General features: G+C 43.3%; 1 protein-coding gene, 1 long non-coding RNA gene and 1 pseudogene across 4 annotated transcripts in view; 2 read left to right on the top strand and 1 right to left on the bottom strand.

Moving 5' to 3' along the window:
* Window positions 1-4,862, bottom strand: part of LOC133369160 (uncharacterized) — a 41,380-nt gene extending 36,518 nt beyond the window's left edge. Inside the window, exons 1-2 of the long non-coding RNA XR_009758832.1 lie at window positions 4,677-4,862; window positions 2,767-2,872 (exon numbers count right to left, since the gene is read on the bottom strand). This is a non-coding gene — a long non-coding RNA (uncharacterized LOC133369160). The remainder of the gene's footprint in view (window positions 1-2,766; window positions 2,873-4,676) is intronic.
* A 162-nt stretch (window positions 4,863-5,024) lies between these two features.
* The window catches only part of ATP9B (ATPase phospholipid transporting 9B (putative)), a 298,695-nt gene continuing 282,682 nt past the window's right edge, over window positions 5,025-21,037 (top strand). For all 3 annotated transcript variants that reach the window (XM_061594081.1, XM_061594072.1, XM_061594090.1), the window contains exon 1: window positions 5,025-5,333. In XM_061594081.1, coding sequence (XP_061450065.1) covers window positions 5,239-5,333 — 95 coding nt within the window. In that variant the 5' untranslated portion in view covers window positions 5,025-5,238. The remainder of the gene's footprint in view (window positions 5,334-21,037) is intronic.
* On the top strand, window positions 8,877-8,995 carry LOC133375707 (5S ribosomal RNA; annotated as a pseudogene).

The raw sequence follows: 21,037 nt of genomic DNA, 5'->3' as shown, positions 1-21,037 counted from the left end.
TTGAAGGACTGATTCTCTCCACGTATACTTACCTGGCAGAGGGGGGGGCTATAGGAGAGACGCTTCAGTGGTGGTGCCCTGGCTATGGAATACGCTCCCGAGAGGCTCACCTGCTGTCTACTTTGGTGTCATTTTAGCCTTGCCTATGCCTTTTATTCTGTGTTACACCACACATTTAAAGCATGTGACTTCCTCCAAAGAATCCTGGGAACCATAGTTTGTTAAGAGTGCTAGGAATTGTAGCTCTGTGAGAGGTAAACTATAGTTCCCAGGATTCTTTCAGGTAAGTCAGGTGCTTGAAATGACACACGAATGGGCCTTCATAGTGCTGGCTCCCCATTTATGGAACACTCTTCCTAGGGAGACATGTCTGGTGCCATCAGTATCTGTTTTTAAGTGCCAGGCAAAAACATTCTTGTTGTCCCAGGCATTTGGACCTTAATTTTCTCCTTATTTTTTAGTGGGGTGGGATTAAGTTGGTTTTGTTCTTTTATATATATTGTGTATTTTAGGTTGTTTTTATTCTTGTTTTTAATTTTTGTAAGTCGTTTTGAGTTTCATTTTCTGAAAAAGGTGACTAATAAATATAAATAATTATATAATTTTCTTTAAATATATGGTATGCGTGCAGCCTTAGCTTTAAACTGTTTTTACTTTCTGTGACTGTTTTTATGCTGCTTTATGCTTTTATTGTTTTTATTGTTATTGAATTTCAAATTGTTTTATTTCTTGTTGAGAACCACCCTGCACACTTTGTTATAGAATGGCCTATAAATAATAGATATTTGGTAATCCAAAGGAAACTAACACTTTTGAGTGAAGATGTATAGGTTTATGCTGATAGTATTCTTTGGATTAAGGAGCATTTACTATGCATAAATTCTATTGAACAACGGCTCTTGCTTCTGAGTAGACTGAGCTAAGAACAACTGAGTTTGATGGGACTTACTTCCCAGGTAAGTGTGGTTAGGATTGCAGCCTAAATCATGTGCATTGTCTTGAACATCTAATTGCTTGAGGAAGTGTGTAATACTGGTATGAAAAGTGGGGCTCCATTCCTTCGAGAGAAACTGTGAGCAGCGAGTAAGCCAAATAATAGCACACCTGAAATAAATACAGCCTAGCAGGCAATAGAAACATCACAGGAGAAGCAGTTTATTAAGAAAATGGAAGCTTTGTGGTAGTATTTTAATAAGGACATTGTGGTTTCATAGGTCTGGCATATGAAATAGAATTGGATAACAATGTTGTGGTACTACAAAGTAGGAGATCACTTTTTTTAATGTTCCCTTTCTGCAAGTGTTGGGCTAGAATCTTTAACATAGATGTGTTATATGCTACAGAGGATTTTTTTAAATTGGGGAATGTCAAAGTAAAAGCTTCCATCTCTAATCTAAAGTGATACAGTCCATTCTACCACCTTGTGGTGATGTTAATCTACGTAGACCCTTTGAAATCAACAGTGGGTGGGGAATACCAAAGGATACTATTTGCCCCCCAAAAGTACTACTTTGGGGGTAATCACAGTTTTGAAGGGCATTTGTGGGGGGGATAGTGCAGGAGTGTCGAGGGAAGGAGGGTATTTACTTATCTTCTCTATAATAACAAAACCAACTCCCGTTCCAGCAGTTCTCCTAAACCATGTTGCTGCCTCCATTCAGTGTCACTTATTCCCTCTGAATCCTTAACTTACCAATAACCCAGTGACTGTGGGGTACAGGCATGATACAAAGCCAGATACAGACATTATGTTTAGCAAAGGTATTTATGTTTATTTATTACGCAATTATTAAGTGCACAAGCTTATCCAGTTACTTTAAAATAGTACTTATCTTTAAATGAGTATAAGCTTTGTTAACTTGTTGCTGTCACTTTAAACAACAAAAGCTTATAAATTCAACTATTAATGTGATACTCTGGCAGCTGTAAGGAAGCAGTTACCCTATTAATACCCTTTTGCGCAGGTTTGTTTTGCTGCCCTGGAAATCTTCCCTTTGATACTTCTACCAGTCACCAGAGACCAACATTCTGGGCTGCTTCTCCACTCAGTGCTGCAGACCGTGTCCTCCCCTTGTCTATTCAGCCTAAGCCAAGTGAATCAGCTTTCCCCAGCAAGTCTCTGGCCACTAAGCCATTCCACCTGCCTCTCAGGTCTTCATTTTTCTTTCCCGATTCTCTTCCTCTGGTGTTGTCTTATTTTGGCTTACTCAAGCACCAACAGCTCCGATCAACTCTAACTCCTCAGCTACTTCTCCTTCTTCCTTTTAATGGTGAATCAAGGCCAAGGAAAGGCCCTATTACTCCCCACCTCACAAGCACCTGGTCATATATATATTTCTTTTGGCCCTTCAAGTCCAGCCCCAGCCAATCACATTTAGAAAATTCTAAAACGTAAATCCTCCCATCAAAATATGCCTATCTTCTATCCTCTTTGGCATACTGAGAATTCTAACACCAACCTTTCCTCACAGCTGTCAGTTAAGGACCCAAACAACCGTTAAACTAACTTTCACTGGACCAGACAGAAAACGTCTAACATACATTACCATACACTTTATAGTACACATTACCCATTAAAACTTAATTCAAACAAACAGGGTGTCTTCAAAAGGATGAAAGGATTAAATCCTCTCTCACTCACTGCAATCCCAATCTTTACTGGGGTGTCCTATGGCTGTTTTTCATTAAGAAAGAGACATGCCCATCCCTATTTAAACACACTACTGATGAAATACATAGTTTGGCTCTACATCAGAAGGGTCTTACCAGTGGCACCCTCATAAAACACAGGCCGAGGGTGTTCTTCTCCTCACAGGCTTATATAACCTACATTGCAACAATGTACGGTTGTTGAAACACACAGCTGAAGAATCTGAGAAGGAAGAAGACAAAGACAAACATAACCTTTGATCAAACTGAAGTGTCAAAATAATGAACAGTTTACCCAGTTGATGTGGCACTAATAAAGTATTTCCCCCTCCAAAGCTTTGTGATAAAATAAATAAATAAATTTTAAAAAGCTTTGTGATACACTTGAAGTGGACAATCGTGACAAACTCCCTTTCTCAAACAGAGGACGTGGTTCTGCTTGGATATTACGGTTTTATCCAACTAAGTCCCACTCAGAGTAGATCCATGGAAATCAACTGACATGACTAACTTATGTTCATTTATTCCTATGGGTCTACTCTGCATAGGACTTAGCTGGCTACAATCCAGTATTTCTACTCCTGGGTTTTTGTTTTGTTTTTAAATTGAGTGGAGGGGTGAATATTGAGGACTTATTTATAAAGTGCTCCCCAGCCACATTTTATCCACTCTTGCACCAATGCTCCATAGTACATATGAGAGTTACTTACTGCAAAAGCACATTATCTGTCCTGTCCACCATCATGTCAGCACAGCACAAAAAGTGGGCTGTTCCCCATATCAGGGGTAGTGTTGCTGCTGTTCACTTTTCCTCTTTCCACACCCAATGAATCTGGTGAGATGTGCAGTCCACCACTGAAGCATACAGTAGAACTACAATTCCCAGAGTTCCCTCGGAAGAGGGATTGATTGTTAAACCACCCAGGGAATTGTAACTGTGAGGGAAATAGGGGTCTCCTAACAACTCTCAGCACTCTTAACAAACTACAGTTCACAGGATTCTTTGGCCTCAATGGCTAGGAGTGCCTTTTACCAGCTTTGGCTGGTAAGGCAGCTGTGGCCGTTTCTGGACCGGGATAGCCTGACCACTGTTGTCCACGCACTGGTAATCTCTAGACTGATTACGGTAATGTGCTCTATGTTGGGCTGTCCTTGAGATTGGTCTGGAAGCTGCAGCTGGTGCAGAATGTGGCGGTGAGACTGCTCACTGGGGCAGGGTATCGCCAACATGTCACCCAGCTGCTGAAAGAATTGCACTGGCTGTCCATTTGCTACCAGGTCAAGTTCAAGGTTCTAGTTTTGGTGTACAAAGCCCTATACAGCTTGCGACCAGGATACCTGAAAGACCATGTAATCCCTTATATACCTGGTCAATCACTGCGCTCTGCGTGTGAGGGCCTCCTGCAGATACCATCTTATCAGGTCCGTTCTGCACAATATAGGAAACGGACCTTTAGTGTGGTGGCACCTACCCTGTGGAATTCCCTCCCCTTATATATTAGACAGGCGCCATCTCTGTTATCGTTTCAGCGTCTACTGAAGACCTTCCTCTTTCAACAAGCCTTTTAAATTGAGACCTTATTCTAGTCTGCATCTGTGCTGAAATTCCTTTAAAAAAATGTTTTTAAGCGTTCTTTAAATTTTTTTAAAAGATGTTTTGTTTTAATATATTTTAAAGTCTGTTTTTATGTTAGTACTTTTGTTTGCCGCCCTGGGCTCCTACTGGGAGAAAGGGGAGGATATAAATCAAATAATAAACAAACAAACAAATCTACGTTAGAATTTCTCTTGAGGACAAAATACAGCAATGTAATAGCGCTGTGTTTAGTCTCCTTTCTGCATTTCTATCTGGGGATACTTTGCGTAGCCCGATCCTATGCATGGTGATTCGCCAGGAACTGGTCGAATTAGCGACTCAGCATGCACTGGGCAACTGAGGTGTGCGCGTTTCACAGCCGTCGAACGTTCAACCTTCAACCCACAAGCAAGCTGGGGTAAAAGTGGAGCTGCAATCCTATCATGCTCACCTACAGTGACTACAGTTGGGCTTAACTTCTGAGCCAAGAGGCACACGAGCTCAGTCTGAGGCTGTGATCTCTGTGGAGTACCGCACAAAAGTTGCAACGACTCCACATCAATATCGAAGAAGCTGGGCCAGACTACTTCTACGGCTGGAGTGCTTCCTTCTCTGAGCTTTCGCTTTCCTTTCCGCCCTTCATTCCTCCCGCCCTCCCATACCGCCTTACCGCCTCACCGCCTCCCACACCGCCCTCACGCAGAACTTCGCGTTCACCTATCAGCCGCTTTCTAAGGAGGAGCGCGAGCATTTCTCAGAATCTGATTGGGCGCGAGGTTCTCCTCGCTCAATTCCCTCTCCGCTCAATTCCCTCTCATTCCTAGCGCCCCTCCACTTTTCCTCTTTCACTCTCCTCTCTAAGCTTTTCCCGGCATCAGCGGCTGCTAACGTCACCGGCGCTTTGCGCAAACAAAGTGACGTCAGGAGGCGTCGACGATGACGTTGCAGCCAGTCAGTTAGCTGAGGGAGGGGAATCCAGGGTGAGGGAGGTGGCGAGGGGAGGGAGGAGAAAGATGGCGGATCAAATCCCTCTGTACCCGGTACCGCGCAGTACCCAACGAAGGGCGGCTTATTATACCAACACCTCAGCCGCGCAGAGGCATAGCAGGTACCGATTGGAAAGGAAATAATAGGGACCAGGGAAGGGGGAAGTGGTTGCCAGGAGCCGCTTGCGGGGGGATGGGTTGATATTGCACAGCCCAACTTGAGAGGGGCGCGGGGCAGTTCCTTCGTCCCCTTCCACGGACCAGCTGTTGAGGTATTTCGTCCCTCACTAGAAGGCAAAATGGGACTGGGCAATTGCGGTTAGGGCTTCGGACAGCTGTGTTGGAGCGGGTGCCTGTCAGCTTACTTTGGCTGGAGGTTGGCAGGATGGTTGCCACTTCTGGGAAGGTGCATAAGGTTGTCGCTGGAGTAATGTTGTTGTGGCAGCCTCCCTTTGCTAAATGTGTGGTGTCTCCACACAGGTCCGGGTCCCTCCAGTGCCATCTAGGACCATTGCTGGAACTTCAGAACTAGCTTTTGAATCCACTAGAGCTCAGACCTGGAATATGTGACGTTATAATAAATAAATATTGTTTTTGAGCATTTGCAGAGTGTCCTTGTTGCCACTGAAGAGTCTTCCTCTCAGCTTAGAAGGAAGGACTTGTAGCACCATGTGTTTCTTCTAGGAAGATATGACTGGGTATTTTCATTTTAGAGGGAGGTGCTGTAAACGCTGCAACATTGACACTTGCCTCTGTACTATGGACATTTGGGAAGAAATGCAAAGAACAGTGTCAAGAGCACCGCTGAGTGCAGTTAGGGTTGGTGGCTAGCCTCTTCCCAAAGTTGGAGCTAAGCTACTGCGGTGGTGGAATGGACTGTCTCCCCTGGTATTTATTTACATGTTTTGGGGTTCAACAAAACTACATGATTCTTATATCTAGAATGAGTAATGGCAGGACTGGTGTTTCTGCCCAATTTTGCTAAGCTTCTAAAATGTATTGGTTCTTCAATATTGTTTCTGTTTGTATGAAACTATTATTTTATGTCTTTTAACTGTCTTTTAACTGTCTTCTCTATTAACCTGTATTGGAAATAGAGTATGACAATTAGGAAGGATAGTAGTGTCTTGCGCTAGGCAGGGCTTTCTCACCTAGACTGCTGCAGATGCCTCTTGTGACATTTGAATTCCAATGACAATTGCAAGAAGCACTGGAGAGCACTGGTAAAAGGTCTTTAAAAGCTCAACCCACCTGCCACTCCGCAGAGTTGTGACATGCTCACCAATTTTCCAGGCCTCACTATAGATAAGCAGAATTTTTTATAGATGTGCCATATCAGCACATGAGGGCCATGCATCCTTAGCTGAGTCTACACTGTTTGTGAAGCTTTCTTTTCAGACTCTATCAGAATCCTACCAGTCCTTAACCATGTTCAAGTATTCCCCTCCATGTGGAGAAAGAGCAAGGTCACACCCACAAGTATGCCCATGGTATCAGTGTGCTCACTAGTCATGCGCCCGTATGGACATGCGTTCACCTGAATGCATCAAAAGGGTCGTTATGTGTGTTGGGTCTTCCATGTGATTGACAATCTTATGTGTTTGAGGTTCTTAATCCGTTCTTGCACATGCAGCTGAATATTTGTGGGTCGGGGCATAATTATTGGCAAAGTCTTACTCCTTCCACATTAGGGATGGGTGAGAATTCTGCTGAATTTGGATTTAGCACCAGATTTTTCAGTGATCTACATATTCTCCGTCTTTGTAGGACAATCCTTTTTGCTCTGAACTTCACTGGCTTTTCTCCCAACACCAGATTTCCCACCCCCTCAAATATTCACTTGAATATATATATTTATTGATTATACACACAGTGCAGCAGTTCAGCGCTCTCTCTTTCTGCACCCCTCCTGCACTCAAATAAGCCAAGCTCCAAATGGGGAGGAAGCAAGCCAAGCCTATAATAGCTGAGGATGAGGATGCAAAACCTCTTTCCTTTAAAAATTTTGGTAGTTTATTTCAAAATATTGATAATTTATTTCAAAATATTGATATTTTTAAGAGAGAAAAATCAGACTGGTAAAAGCAGTGGATAATGGACAAAGAATGCACTCAAATCAATACTGCCTGTTAGGTCGACAGAATGCTTTTGAAGCAGCACCAGCCAACAGATGCCATCCCCATCCCATGTGCATTTTGCATGCATGAAGAGAACACCTGAAGAGGGCTCTAGGTTCAATTCATTGTTGTTCTGCTAGAGGAGGATCTGCAAATTTGTTCCTGCATTCTATTTAAAAATCTTGTGTCCTCTTCTACAAAGGTGGGAAGTTGTACACTAGGTTGCAGTTTCCAAATCATTCAAGTTTTTTTTTATCCTGTTGGGTTCAATCGATTTCAGATACCTTATGAGTCTATTTTACTACTACGATTTCTGAGTTAGGAAGGTATGCCTCTTCTTAGATGGCAACAGAGACTTTTGTCTTACTCAGAAGGAATGTCTGAACTCCCTTCCAGTTGGAGTTCCCGTCCAGTTAGAGTTCCTTCCTTTTTCTCCAGTACTCAGGGATCCTTGGAAGCAGCCTCTGATAGAATGAAAGAAGCTGCAAACTGAAACTGAAAACACTGCTGCATATGTATAAGTGCTTGGGTGTGCATGTCAGGCTCTGGTTTCCAGGCACTGGAAACTTAGTAGGCTTAGGCTTATTCCTGTTAATGTTTAGGTTTTGGAAAGCCGTTTTTCACTTGTGGAACATATAAAAAATTAAGGATTGTAAGGAGTTCTCTGATATTTAAAATAGCTGTTTCATTTAGACGCGCACTACTGATAGTAAAGGTGAAACAAGGTTTTTTTCTCTTTTTAAAATCAACACATTTACAGTTTAATTTACATTGTAAATATAATAAAATACAAATTGAACCTGGTGGTACTTCAGACACTATCTTTAGAGCATAAGCTTTGTAGATTGTAGGTTACTTCAACAGATTTATGAAGTGAAATTTATTATAAGGCAAGCATTTGAAAGCTGTTGGTGTACATTACAATCAATATCCCTATTCCTTACTGCATTGAACTGTATAGTATCTCAAATGCATTAGCTCAGATATGAAACAGTCTTCAAGGGATGAGCCTTCCAAAGCGTATAGTATAATTGGGATATCAAAAGGTGTGATGGAGTAATGTGAATCACATTTTACTATGAAATAGAAGTGTGTGAGTTCTCCTTCAGTTTTTGTTTTAGGTTACAATCTTATCTAGGAGTAACCCCTATTTAACACAGTGAAATTTTCTACTTGGTAGATGTGCATAGTATTCTGTTGTGTACTTAAGCATTGGTTTACAGAATCAAATTGATGGGTTGAGTTTTGTTGTTTTGATATTCCCAACAGCTTGCCACCTTGTTTCAGGATAGCCCTCACTCTGAGATCCTTGGTAAAATGACAGGGTTGTATCCAACTAAGTCATTGTACAAAGGGAATAACTTCCACTCAAGCAATCATACTTCCTGTGACTCTCCCCCTCCATTGCCCCCAAATATGCTTGAGAAGATTGAGGGGAAACCCAGAGGAGATTTTATGACAGAGGAGAGGAAGGATTGTGGAGGTATAGGTACAATAATCTCAGATATAGTTATTTATATTACATTTCACCCTGTAAGTGTTACCAAAGCCTACAGCCATACTACCCTGAATATGCCCAAACTCGTCTGATCTCGGAAGCTAAGCAGGGTCAGTCCTGATTAGTACTTGGATGGGAGACTGCCTGGGAATACCGGGTGCTGTAGGCTTAGAGGAAGGCAATGGTAAACCACCTCTGAATCCCTCTTACCATGAAAACCCTATGAATATATCCAAAAAAGATTAGTAGTGTCGCCATAAGTTGTAATCGACTTGAAGGCATATAACAACAACAAGTGTTACCAGTTTTAGTGAAAAGACATAAGGGTGTGATGCCTTACTAAGAATTTGGTGGCTTGCTGTTTTGACAGCATCTTAAACTCATAACGTAGGGGTTTATGTATATCACTATGATCTATTGAAGTATTTCCAACTGGTAGCTGTAGGAAATACCAAAGGAGTTTTTGTTAAGTGCTTGTTTTATTTATTTAATAACATTTATATACTGCTTACCTGACAGAAAACAAGCAGTTTACAAACAATCTAAAATATTTATTAAAAATATCGTGTTGTAGCTGCTCTTAATATATGTCTGATTTTGAAAAAACTTATTTATCTACTATCCTAGTTTGGTATTGTGGATTTAAGGTTTTTAGCTGTCTTAAGTATTTATCTCATGGGGTTGAAGATGATGTGGTTAATTTACTGAGCTGGTCTGCAAATTATGGATTTCATAATGTTAGGTCCAAACCCAACACGCAAGCTGTCACTGTCTACTCAGCTCACATACACCTGGGAAGGTGCGGAGTTGAGAGCAAGAATCTATTGCCAGAGGCCAGGAAATAACACACAATATTACCTTTGCAAAGGGGTCCCAAGACCTGCCAGCAAGTTGCCTTTCAGAAGTGGGAACCCCGTTTATTGAAATACAACAGATTATATAGTTTCCCCAATGGTTACAAAATGGGGAGCAGACGTCATAAAGAATAGAAAACATTGCTAGACATCGTAATATCTAAGATATGGAAAAAGGGGTGTTTAGGATAACAAAAGCCAGGAACATCTTGCCTTCTTTCAGACATAGGCTTGCATAGTTTATACGACCTTGAGATAAGCGCTCAGAGTCAGAGGAACAAAGGATAGATAGGAGCAGGGGAGGTTCAGTTACAAGTAGGATCATTAAACTAAGAATACACTCAGGTTACATCTACATCTGTAAGAGTATGCGTGTCAAGGTCTACAACCATGTAAATGAAGCACAGGCATTCTTTTGTGATACAGTTGGTAACATCATATAAGACATTGAGTATAGATATGCACAAGGAAATGGGAGGGGAGCACATTTCCAGTTCAATCAGGGTTTTATTCACTTGGCCACTGGAATGTTTGGGGTCAGGTCATCGGGAAATAAACCGATATCTAATATTTCCATACTCAACAATAACATGTTCAGGATAGTAGCTGGTATGGTAAACAATGGCTTCAAAAAGCCTACTGAGTAGTACAAGCATGGTGTCAAGGAAGTTGATACACCAAGAATGCATTCTTCTACTCAGAAGTAAACTTAATTGTGTTCAGTCAGGGTTGTTTCCAGATAATTGTGCATAGTATTGCAGCCTGAGTGGATTATGTGAAGCTCTTATTGGTAGCAGGAGAGGTTGGAAAATGTAATAGAATTTCTTCAGGAATTCTTTCTTGTAGGTCCCAGCAGTGAATATCATCCATTTACCAATATCAGGGGTGGGGAAAATGTAGGCCTCCAGATATTGCTGGGCTCCTATCAGCCCCAGCCTGCATGCCCATTGGTCAATGATGATAGGAGTTGTAGTCCAGCAACATCTGGAGGTCCATATGGTCTTACCCTTGACCTCTAAATGAAAATGGTGATTGCTCAGAAACTGGTGTTCTAATTTGGGTAAATATATTCCAAGTATTAGGCTACATAGTATGTTCTGTGTTGGAGGAAAGTATTTGAATCCAACTTCTGAAGAAACAAGGGTTGTGATTTTCAGACTTTGTTCTTTCAAAGAACTCTTTCCATGTGACTGGTCTGCCATGATACCCTGTGTATTGTATTGCCTAATCTAGTATTCACAGCCATTTCTCATGGTGTGCTGGCCAGGCCTTTTGGGTTTCAGAATTGTCCCACATGAAAAGATACTGCACTTCAGAACACCCACCCAATACTCCCCCGTGGCTATGCAGAAATGATTGTCTGCCATTACTGATCTTCTCATTGAGGAACTCTTAATAAGCTTCCAAGGTTTCCCAGAAGATGATTGAAAAATCACTAAGGATAATGTGCTTAACTCTGTGTGTTATGTGCCTTCTGGTCGATTATGACTTATGGTGACCCTATGAATCAGCAACCTCCAATAGCATCTGTTATAGCATAAGTTCAGATCTTGTAAGTCCAGGTCTGTAACTTCCTTTATGGAATCAACCCATCTCTTGTTTGGCCTTCCTCTTTTTCTACTCCTTCTGTTTTTCCCAGCGTTATGGTCTTTTCTAGTGAATCATGTCTTCTCATTATATGTCCAAAGTATGATAACTGCAGTTTCATCATTTTAGCTTCTAGTGATAGTTCTGGTTTAATTTGTTCTAACACCCAATTATTTGTCTTTTTTGCAGTCCATGGTATGCGCAAAACTCTCTGCCAACACCACATTTGTGCTTAACTAAACATTGCATTTCTGAGCTAAGAACTCTAGGTTTCCAGATGTAGAATTATTCACATAGGTGAAACCTATATCCAAGTTGGAATATTTTGTTCATTTTCATTATGATTTTTTAAAAGGTAGTTATGAAATGCTTGATTTGATACATCAGTGTGCATCTATTAATTGATACTTTGTATTGATACAATATGGAATGTTCTTGTTTACCAGCTGGAAACTGGAGTTTAAGAATAAACAGGTTCTTCTCACCCATTCAGTAAAGTTTCCATTTTATAGCTGTTTCATAGTCTACTGATTTGTTAGTTTGTTTTATGTGTCCTTTTAGCTTCTGTGTAGTGTTGCCTTTAATGGCGAGAGAGGTTCATTGAAAGTAGCTTTTGTTCCATTTTTCCGATCACCATATCTGTTTGTCTTAAGCATAGCTTTTCAGAAGCTTGCTTCTGAAATATGCTACTTTCACAAGCTCATTTTAAAGATTGTCCTTTGAAAACATGTCTTAGAATAGTTTATCTAATCTATTCTCAAATAAGTGGTGTGCGTGTTTTTTTATTTAGGTTCAGGACTTATATGAGTGACTCATGCTCATGTTTACTGCTTGTCCTTTTTGTTATCTTCCTGCACCTCTAAAACATCTTTATGTTTTTGTATCTGTCTCTGATAACAATGTTCTTAAACCTTAGACAAAAATAGTAAGCATTGTCTAGTTTCATATAGTTAAGTTTTGTCAATGTCTTTGTATTAATATATCAGTCAATTCTCATGGTATCTTTATTTTAAGATCAACCCAGAGATAGTGTCTTGTTTCCCCCCAACGTTATCCACAAAAGAAGTAATAAAACAAGATACATCACTTTACTTTTTCAGTCAATCTGTTTGCCCAGTCCTGTGAGACAGAATTATAGCACGTTATTCCAGTTAAATGAAAAATGTTCAAACAAGGGGTATGACATTGGTTTGAAATAACAATGGTAACATAGTAGATTCAGAGCTTACTGATAAAACAGAAAACTCCAGCATTTATTGTAATAAAAATTTGACAAACTAAGGGTCTTCAGTTCTCATCCACGTAAGAAGCCCTGATCTCCCCCAGGTATGCACTTGTATGAAGAGTGTGTGAACTGGTGCAACAAGGATATTGTTGCAGGTCTTTCAAATGTAGTTATTGGAAACATTTCCAGAGTCACTGGGAAAATAGTCATCATAGTTACCCAAACTGTTGCTCATTATAAATGCGATTCATAGTTCTCATATTCCTTGGTTGCATTCACTTGAACAGTGTGAAGATCGGCAGTGCATCCATGAAAATAATACATTATTTTAACTGGCTCTAAAAGGTATATTAATCCCAGACCTTGTTACATTTCTACAGAAGTGTTACATATATTTCATGCTTTCATAAGTGTGAAAACTACACATGTAGTGCAGTATAATCTCTGAATTTTGAGAATGTATTAGCTATGAAGTAGTTTTAACTTTTGATAGTATTATAACTCTGTTAACTTATTTTAAAATGAAAAAAATGGGTTATAGGTTTGTTTGTTTTAAAACTAAAGTCGGTAGAACTACAGAGAAATACCTGTAAAAAAAAAAGTAGTTGTAATTCCAAACCAGGGGCTAGCTGCCTTTTAAGATATACTTCTGGAAATATTGATGTAGTGCAGTTTTGCAGTGTGTGGCTTGATGTTTAGGAGGATATGATTTCCACATAGGTTGCTGTAATTAAGCCAAATAAATTGTCTGCTAGGGCAGAGATTTTGTCAGTGAGTGTGCTCTGACTGATCTAGACTAGAAAATGCTTGCATGTGGAAGGGGGTGCTTCCCTGTTTCCCCCCTCACCTTTCCAGTTGCCAATCAGATGCATAAGGAAAGCCCAGAAACAGGATATTAGGACAATAGTCCTCTTCCTCTATTCTTCCCTAGTGAATGGTATTTTACAGGTATGTTGCTTCTGATCTTGGAGGCAGCATATAACCACCATGACTAGTAGCCGTTGATAGCCTTAATTCTCCATGAATTTATCTATGTTGGTGGCCATCACCACATCTTATGTTATTAGCAAATTCCCTAGTGTAACCACATGTTTTACGAAGAAGTGCTTATATTTGTCTTTCTGGAATCTTCCTCCATTAAGTCTCATTGGGTTCAATATTATGAGACTCTGAGAAGAAGTTCTCTGTATCCATTTTTTCCACACCATGCATAATTATATGCACCCCTTTTATATTCTCCTTTAGTTGCCTAAAAAATCCCCAGTGTTGCAATGGATCCTGATTGGAAATTTTGCTCCAGCCCCTTTTGGCTGCTCTGAATTTTTTCTAGCTCTATAATCAGGGCTATGGAGTCGGTACGCCAAACCTTCAACTCCGACTCCTCTATTTTTCTACTGTCCGACTCCGACTCCACCCACAATTGCTTCCGGCTCCACGACTCCGACTCCACAGCCCTGTCTATAGTATCCTTTTTGAAGTACAGTGGTGAGAACTATATGTAATAATCAGCTTTGGTCACACCACAGATTTTTATAAAGACATTGTGGTATCGGCAGTGTTATTTTTGATTCTTTTGTAATGATCATTAACAATGGGCTGGATGCAGACTTGCCATTCCCCAAATGGAAGGGCTCCTTCCATTCATGGAAGCCATTGAGATCCAGCAGAGCAGATTTTAACAGATTTCTTCCCTTCCCCGTGCAGCTCCCAGTACTGCCACCCATACTTTTCCAGACAGTCTCCCAATTCCCTGCAGCAGAGCAGTGGAAAGGGGGAGTTGGCAAAAAATGCCTTCCTCCTCCTTAAGAACTTAAGAAGAGCCTGCTGGATCAGGCCAGTGGCCCATCTAATCCGGTATCCTGTTCTCTCAGTGGCCAACCAGATGCCCATGGGAAGCCCACAAGCAGGAATGAGTGCAAGAGCACTCTCCCCTCCTGTGGCTACTGGCACCTGGTTAAACTCCTTCCTCCAGCAGAGTGCTTGTTCTTTTCATAGGTTGTCTGCCCAAAATCCATGGAATATGCCATTTTCATAGCTGCCTCACACTGGGTCAGTGTATCATTGAGCTATCCACCAGAGCCCAAGTTCTCTTTCCTGGTCAGTTACTGCCAGCCCAGCTCCATCAGTAATATGTTAAGCACTGATGTGGGGTGGAAATTTTTTCAGTGCTTTATTTTTCTGCAGAAACTTTTCCATTTCATAGTGTTATGAGCATGGGGGTTGGGATGGATGATTCCTGTGGATCCCCTTTCCAGCCTCTGATTTGGAATCCTGTGCCTTGGAATGAGGAACTCTCTGCTGGTCAAATGAGTCTTTTGTTAACCAAATAGATTGGGCAGGTAGGATAATGGGTCTATCAGTTGCCCAGCAACTGCTGAATGGGCCAGGAAGATCCTTTTGTCATTGAAACTCTTCAGGAGAGCCTTCCCCCTTCTGGAGCCCAGCAGAGGCTTGTAGTTTTTAGTTGTGTCTAGAGAAAGGCTGGTAACTGCAGGCAGGCAGAGAGGCTGGCTCTCTGCATCATGGCATTTGGGATGCCTTCTGCAACCCAGATGGAGAAGCTGGATATGGGACTGCTGATACCTTGAGCCCCCTCCATCTTAAGCTCAGGTTGGAATGTGTGTAAATAAATAAACCATATTTCATAAAGACACCTCAGTCTCCGCTGACCTTCTTCCCAAAGGAAACCAAACCCTGGGGGAGTGCAGGTACCCCTGAAATCTCACCGCTCTGAGATTGGGGAGGCGCGCAACACTGGTGTGAGAAGTGGGATTGAGTTTCTTGGGAGAAGCATTGGGAGCAAGGTGTGCCTGAGTCAAGATGGAGGAGATAACAGCAACCCTCCTGGAACAGATGAAATTGATGTTCCAGCAGCAAGCAGAACTGGCTGAGACTGAGCAGTAAAGGCAAAGAGACCGCCAGGAGCACTGGCAACGAATGAGGGAGATATTGGGAAGTACCTTTGAAGAGGAAAAGAAGACCCCATGTGAGGAGGTGAGAGCCCTGCCTGATCAGCCGCTACAAGGGGTCGAGGGTGACCCAGGAGTCCAGCTGCAGAGCACCCAGACTGGGGTGGCTAAAAAGATCCAGAAATTGGATGGGCAGCTGGCGAGTTTGGACTGTAAGGAGTTGCAGTCAGTAGCGGAGGAGGAAGAAGTTTTGATTGTCCAGAAGCCTGCCAGGGGGAAAGACAGCAGAAAGCTGGAAGTGAAGCCCCAAGAGTTGAAGGAGGACAGACTGGAAAATGAAGAGGAAGAGGCCTCAGGAGAAAGTGGAGTAGAGGCTGGAGAAGAGATGCTGCTGATAGATTTCTCTGATCCATGTGTGCCTGCTGTTAAAGAAGTAGTGCAGGACGAAGAAAAAGCCTTGGAGAAAGGTGAACTAGAGGCTGGAGAAGAGCAGCTGTCCATAGATTTCTTTGCCCCTTGTGTGCCAGCTGTGGAAGAGAAAGTGCAGGAGGGGAAGCCTGAGGTGGGAGTGCAAGTCCAAGAGGAACTCCCAGCACCTGGAGAGATGGGTGAGATAAAATCCCCAAGTGACTTTGCCCCTTGGGTGCCCCATAATGGCCTTATCGGGTGGGATGCAGCTCCTATGATGGGTGCAGCCCCTGGGCAAATTGCAGCAGTGAGAGGCACCCAGCACCCTGTGGGTTTGGAGGGCAAGAGACACTGGGAGTGTTACCTACGTCTGTTTGGACCCATGATTTACACTGGAGATTGTGAGGGAGAACAGAGAAGATTTATTTCTGTCAACCTGCGTGGGCTAGGCCAGCTAGTCCTGAAGAAGATGCCCCCAGACAAAGACTTGTGGCAGGACTTTGATTTGGAGTTTGGGGCAGGAGACGAAGTGGACTGGCTTACAGACTTTTCCCAGGGCAGAGTGGAAAGAAAATGGCTACAGCCTGCCATGTGCTGATGAGGAAACAAATCTATTCCTGGAGATGAGTCCCAACCCCCTGCAGGCAGCAGCAGGGATCAGCTTGGACTGGGAACTCCATGAAGCCCCAAGACAAAGGGCCATGTTGGCAACTGCGTGGTCTGGGGGTGGGCATTATGCATATGGGACTGTGTACTAATTTGCTGTAGGAATTACTGATTTGCTGTAGAAATTCTTCTGATGGTATTGTCTTTTTGAAATGCTGTTGATTTGTGCTTTTGCATGCATATGGGGATATGAGCCGTTTAATTTTTTAGGAATTATGCTGATAGGTTTTTGTAACAAGATTTTAATGTTAAGATTTACTATTCTGTGAGTGTTGGATTGTGGGTGTATGTACAACTGTTTGGGGAAGCAAGGAAAAATGTGCATGTGGTTGAGGGCTGCTGTGCTGCAGTGGCACAAGGCAGGACAAAGGAGCTCCAATATTGAGGCTGTAATATTGCTTAAACATGTCGGGAACTCAGTATCTTTGCCACTGCCAAGTTATGAGGACTGGGTAAGCTATTTGAATGCAGAACTGTGACTGGAGGCTCCAAGAAAGAAGAGGAAGCCTAAAGAGAGAGTAATTAATTGAAAACTTGCTGAAAGGATTGGACTGTTTTTGTACTTGTGTGGAAATGAGACTGTAAAATGACTATGCTTTTAATGATGTATATTTCAATGTCTAACTAACCTGTACCTGTTATTTCTTTGTAGTGGAAGCGGTTATTCTGTAGCTGGTTTGCAGGTCTGGGACAGACCTTTTCAGGGAAGGGGGTAGTGTTATGAGCATGGGGGTTAGGATGGATGATTTCTGTGGGTCCCCTTTTCAGCCTCTGATTTGGAATCCTGTGCCTTGGAATGAGGAACTCTCTGCTGGTCAAATGAGTCTTTTGTTAACCAAATAGATTGGGCAGGTAGGATAATAGGTCTATCAGTTGCCCAGCAACTGCTGAATGGGCCAGGAGGATCCTTTTGTCATTGAAACTCTTCAGGAGAGCCTCCCCCCACCCTTTCTGGAGCCCAGCAGAGGCTTGTAGTTTTTAGTTGTGTCTAGAGAAAGGCTGCTAACTGCAGGCAAGCAGAGGGGCTGGCTCTCTGCATCATGGCATTTGGGGTGCCTTCTGCAACCCAGATGGAGAAGCTGGATATTGGACTGCTGATGCCTTGAGCCCCCTCCATCTTAAGCTCAGGTTGGAATGTGTGTAAATAAATAAACCATATTTCATAAAGACACCTCAGTCTCCGCTGACCTTCTTCCCAAAGGAAACCAAACTCTGGGGGACCGCAGGTTCCCCCTGAAATCTCACCGCTCTGAGATTGGGGAGGCGCGCAACGATATGTTCATCAGTAACAAAGGGATGCCAGTTACAAATAATTATTAAGGCGGGTTTGGCAATTTCATAATTTTTAGCTTTGTTTATTATATTCAAGAACCAGTGTGGTGTAGTTGTTAGAGTGTTGGACTACGACCTGGGAGACAAGGATTTGAATCCCCACATAGCCATGAAGCTCACTGGGTGACCTTGGGCCAGTCACTGCCTCTCAGCCTCAGAGAAAGGCAATGGTAAACCCCCTCTGAATACCACTTACCACGAAAACCCTACTCATAGGGTCGCCATAAGTTGGAATCGACTTGAAGGCAGTCCATTACATTTTCATTATATTGAAATAAAAAAACCTGCTAAAATAGATCACTCTCTGGAAATGGAAATGGACTGCCTCCAAGTCGATCCTGACTTATGGCGACCCTACGAATAGGGTTTTTCATGGTAAGTGGTATTCAGAGGGGGTTTACCATTGCCTCCCTCTGAGGCTGAGAGGCAGTGACTGGCCCAAGGTCACCCAGTGAGCTTCATGGCTGTGTGGGGATTCAAACCCTGGTCTCCCAGGTCATAGTCCAACATGCTAACCACTACGCCACACTGGCTCTCGAGATCACATTCTAGGGCATCAGAAAAGTTTTCAGAGCAAACTGGAAACTGTCTTATTCAAATTACCACATGCAGATCATCCTAATTTGCACAGGAAACTTTCAGGACAATTTTCCAATTCAAAGTTTTCTGGAAAACTCACAGCACTGCTGTGATGGTAGGGTTTTGTCCCCTAATGTGCATCTCTTGACAATTACACTGAACTGCATTTATTTTATTTATTTATTTTATTAGATTTATATACCGCCCGACTAGCATTAGCTCTCTGGGCGGTGAACAACAGAATATAAAAATACAAAACATCTCAGATCTCATAATAAATACAGCATAAACATATATAAAACAAGAAATCAAAAACAATTACAACAAAATTTAAAACTAAAACGAGTTACATATTAAAACGCCATAGCAAAGAGGCAAGTCTTAACCTGGCGCCGAAAGGAGAGCAATGTCAGCGCCATACGCACCTCTTCGGGGAGACTGTTCCACAGTTCGGGGGCCACCCCTGAGAAGGCCCTAGATCTTGTCACCGTCCTCCGAGCCTCCCTATGAGACGGAACTCGGAGGAGGGCCTTCGATGTGGAGCGTAGTGTACGAGCAGGTTCATATCGGGAGAGGCGTTCCGATAGGTATTGTGGTCCCGTGCCGTATAGGGCTTTATAGGTCAAAACCAACACTTTGAATCTAGCCCGGAAGCATATTGGCAGCCAGTGCAAGCGAGCCAGAACAGGTGTTATGTGTTCTGACCGCCTGGTCCCCGTTATTAATTTGGCCGCCGCATTTTGGACAAGCTGTAGTTTCCGAACTGTCTTCAAAGGCAGCCCTACGTAGAGCGCATTGCAGTAGTCCAGTTGTGAGGTTACCAGAGCATGTACGACTGATGTTAGGTCCTCCCTGCTCAGATAGGGACGTAGCTGGGCTACCAGCCGAAGCTGGTAGAAAGCATTCCGTGCCACCGATGCCACTTGGGCCTCAAGTGACAGGGAAGGATCTAAAAGAACCCCCAGACTATGAACCCGGTCCTTTAGGGGGAGTGTAACCCCATCCAGGACAGGGTGTATATCCACCATCCGATCCGGGAAACCGTTCACCAGCAGCATCTCAGTCTTGTCTGGATTGAGCCTCAGTTTGTTAGCTCTCATCCAGTCCATTATCGCAGTCAGGCAACGGTTCAGCACATCGACAGCCTCACCTGAGGAAGATGAAAAGGAGAAATAGAGCTGCGTGTCATCAGCATACTGGTGGCAACGCACTCCATAGCTCCTGATGACCGCACTCAACGGCTTCATATAGATGTTGAAAAGCATGGGAGACAGAACCGAACCCTGTGGGACTCCACATTGCAGAGCCCACGGTGTCAAGCAATGTTCCCCAAGCACAACCCTCTGGAGACGACCCGCTAAGTAGGAGCGGAACCACTGCCAAACAGTACCCACGACTCCCAACTTCGCAAAGCCTCTCCAGAAGGATACCATGGTCGATGGTATCAAAAGCCGCCGAGAGATCAAGGAGGATCAACAGAGTTACACTCCCTCCGTCCCTCTCCCGACATAGGTCATCATACAGGGCGACCAAGGCTGTCTCAGTGCCGAAACCGGGCCGAAACCCCGACTGAAACGGATCTAGATAATCAGTTTCATCCAATAACGCCTGGAGCTGGCCAGCAACCACTCGTTCCAAGATCTTGCCCAGGAATGGAACATTTGCTACTGGTCTGTAGCTGTTGAAATTATCTGGGTCCAAGGAAGGTTTTTTCAGGAGTGGTCTTACTGCTGCCTCCTTCAGACAGCCCGGGACCACTCCCTCTCGTAAAGAGGCATTTATCACTTCCCTGGCCCAACCAGAGTTCCATCCCTGCTAGCTTTTATTAGCCAAGAGGGGCAAGGATCTAGTACCGATGTGGTTGCACGTACCTGTCCAAGCACCTTGTCCACGTCCTCGAGCTGAACCAACTGAAACTCATCCAGTAAAACATGACAAGACTGCGCTCCGGACGCCTCACTCGAATCATCTGCTATAAACTGGGAGTCTAAGTCCCGGCGGATGCATAAGATCTTATTCTGGAAGTGTCCAGCAAACTTATTGCAGCGGACCATCGATGACCCTACCATGTCCTGAGGGCAAGTATAGAGTAACCCTCGGACAACTCTGAAAAGCTCCACTGGGCGGGAAAGAGATGCCTTAATAGTGGCAGCAAAATATTGTTTTTTCGCCACCCTCACCGCTTCCAAATACTGCTTAGTGGAAACACTTACCAGCACATGATTGCATCCATCGGGAGTTCGTCTCCACTTCCGCTCAAGCCGTCTCCTATCCTGTTTCATCGCTCTCAGCTCAGGGGTATACCACAGAGCTGTATGAGCTCTACACAGGAGAGGGCGCGCAGGAGCGATCGTATCAACAGCCCGAGTCATCTCCGCATTCCACAGTTCAACCAGGGCTTCAATAGGAGCGCCAGTCTTATCAGCCGGAAAATCCCCCAGAGCCCTTTGAAAACCTTCAGGATTCATTAGTCTCCGGGGGTGGACCATTTTAATAGGTCCCCCACCCTTGCAGAGGGGAAAAGCCACTGTAAGTCTAAACTTCAGCAAGCGGTGATCTGTCCATGACAACGGGAGAGATGTAAAAGTCCCCACATCCAGATCACCATCCCTTTGTCATTTTAACACCCATTCACCCAATTTGGAGATAAG

Source organism: Rhineura floridana, chromosome 1 (genome assembly GCF_030035675.1).
Source record: "Rhineura floridana isolate rRhiFlo1 chromosome 1, rRhiFlo1.hap2, whole genome shotgun sequence".
Lineage (NCBI taxonomy): Eukaryota > Metazoa > Chordata > Lepidosauria > Squamata > Rhineuridae > Rhineura > Rhineura floridana.
Note: the sequence above shows the minus strand (reverse complement) of the source record. Positions and strands in the feature narration are given on the sequence as shown.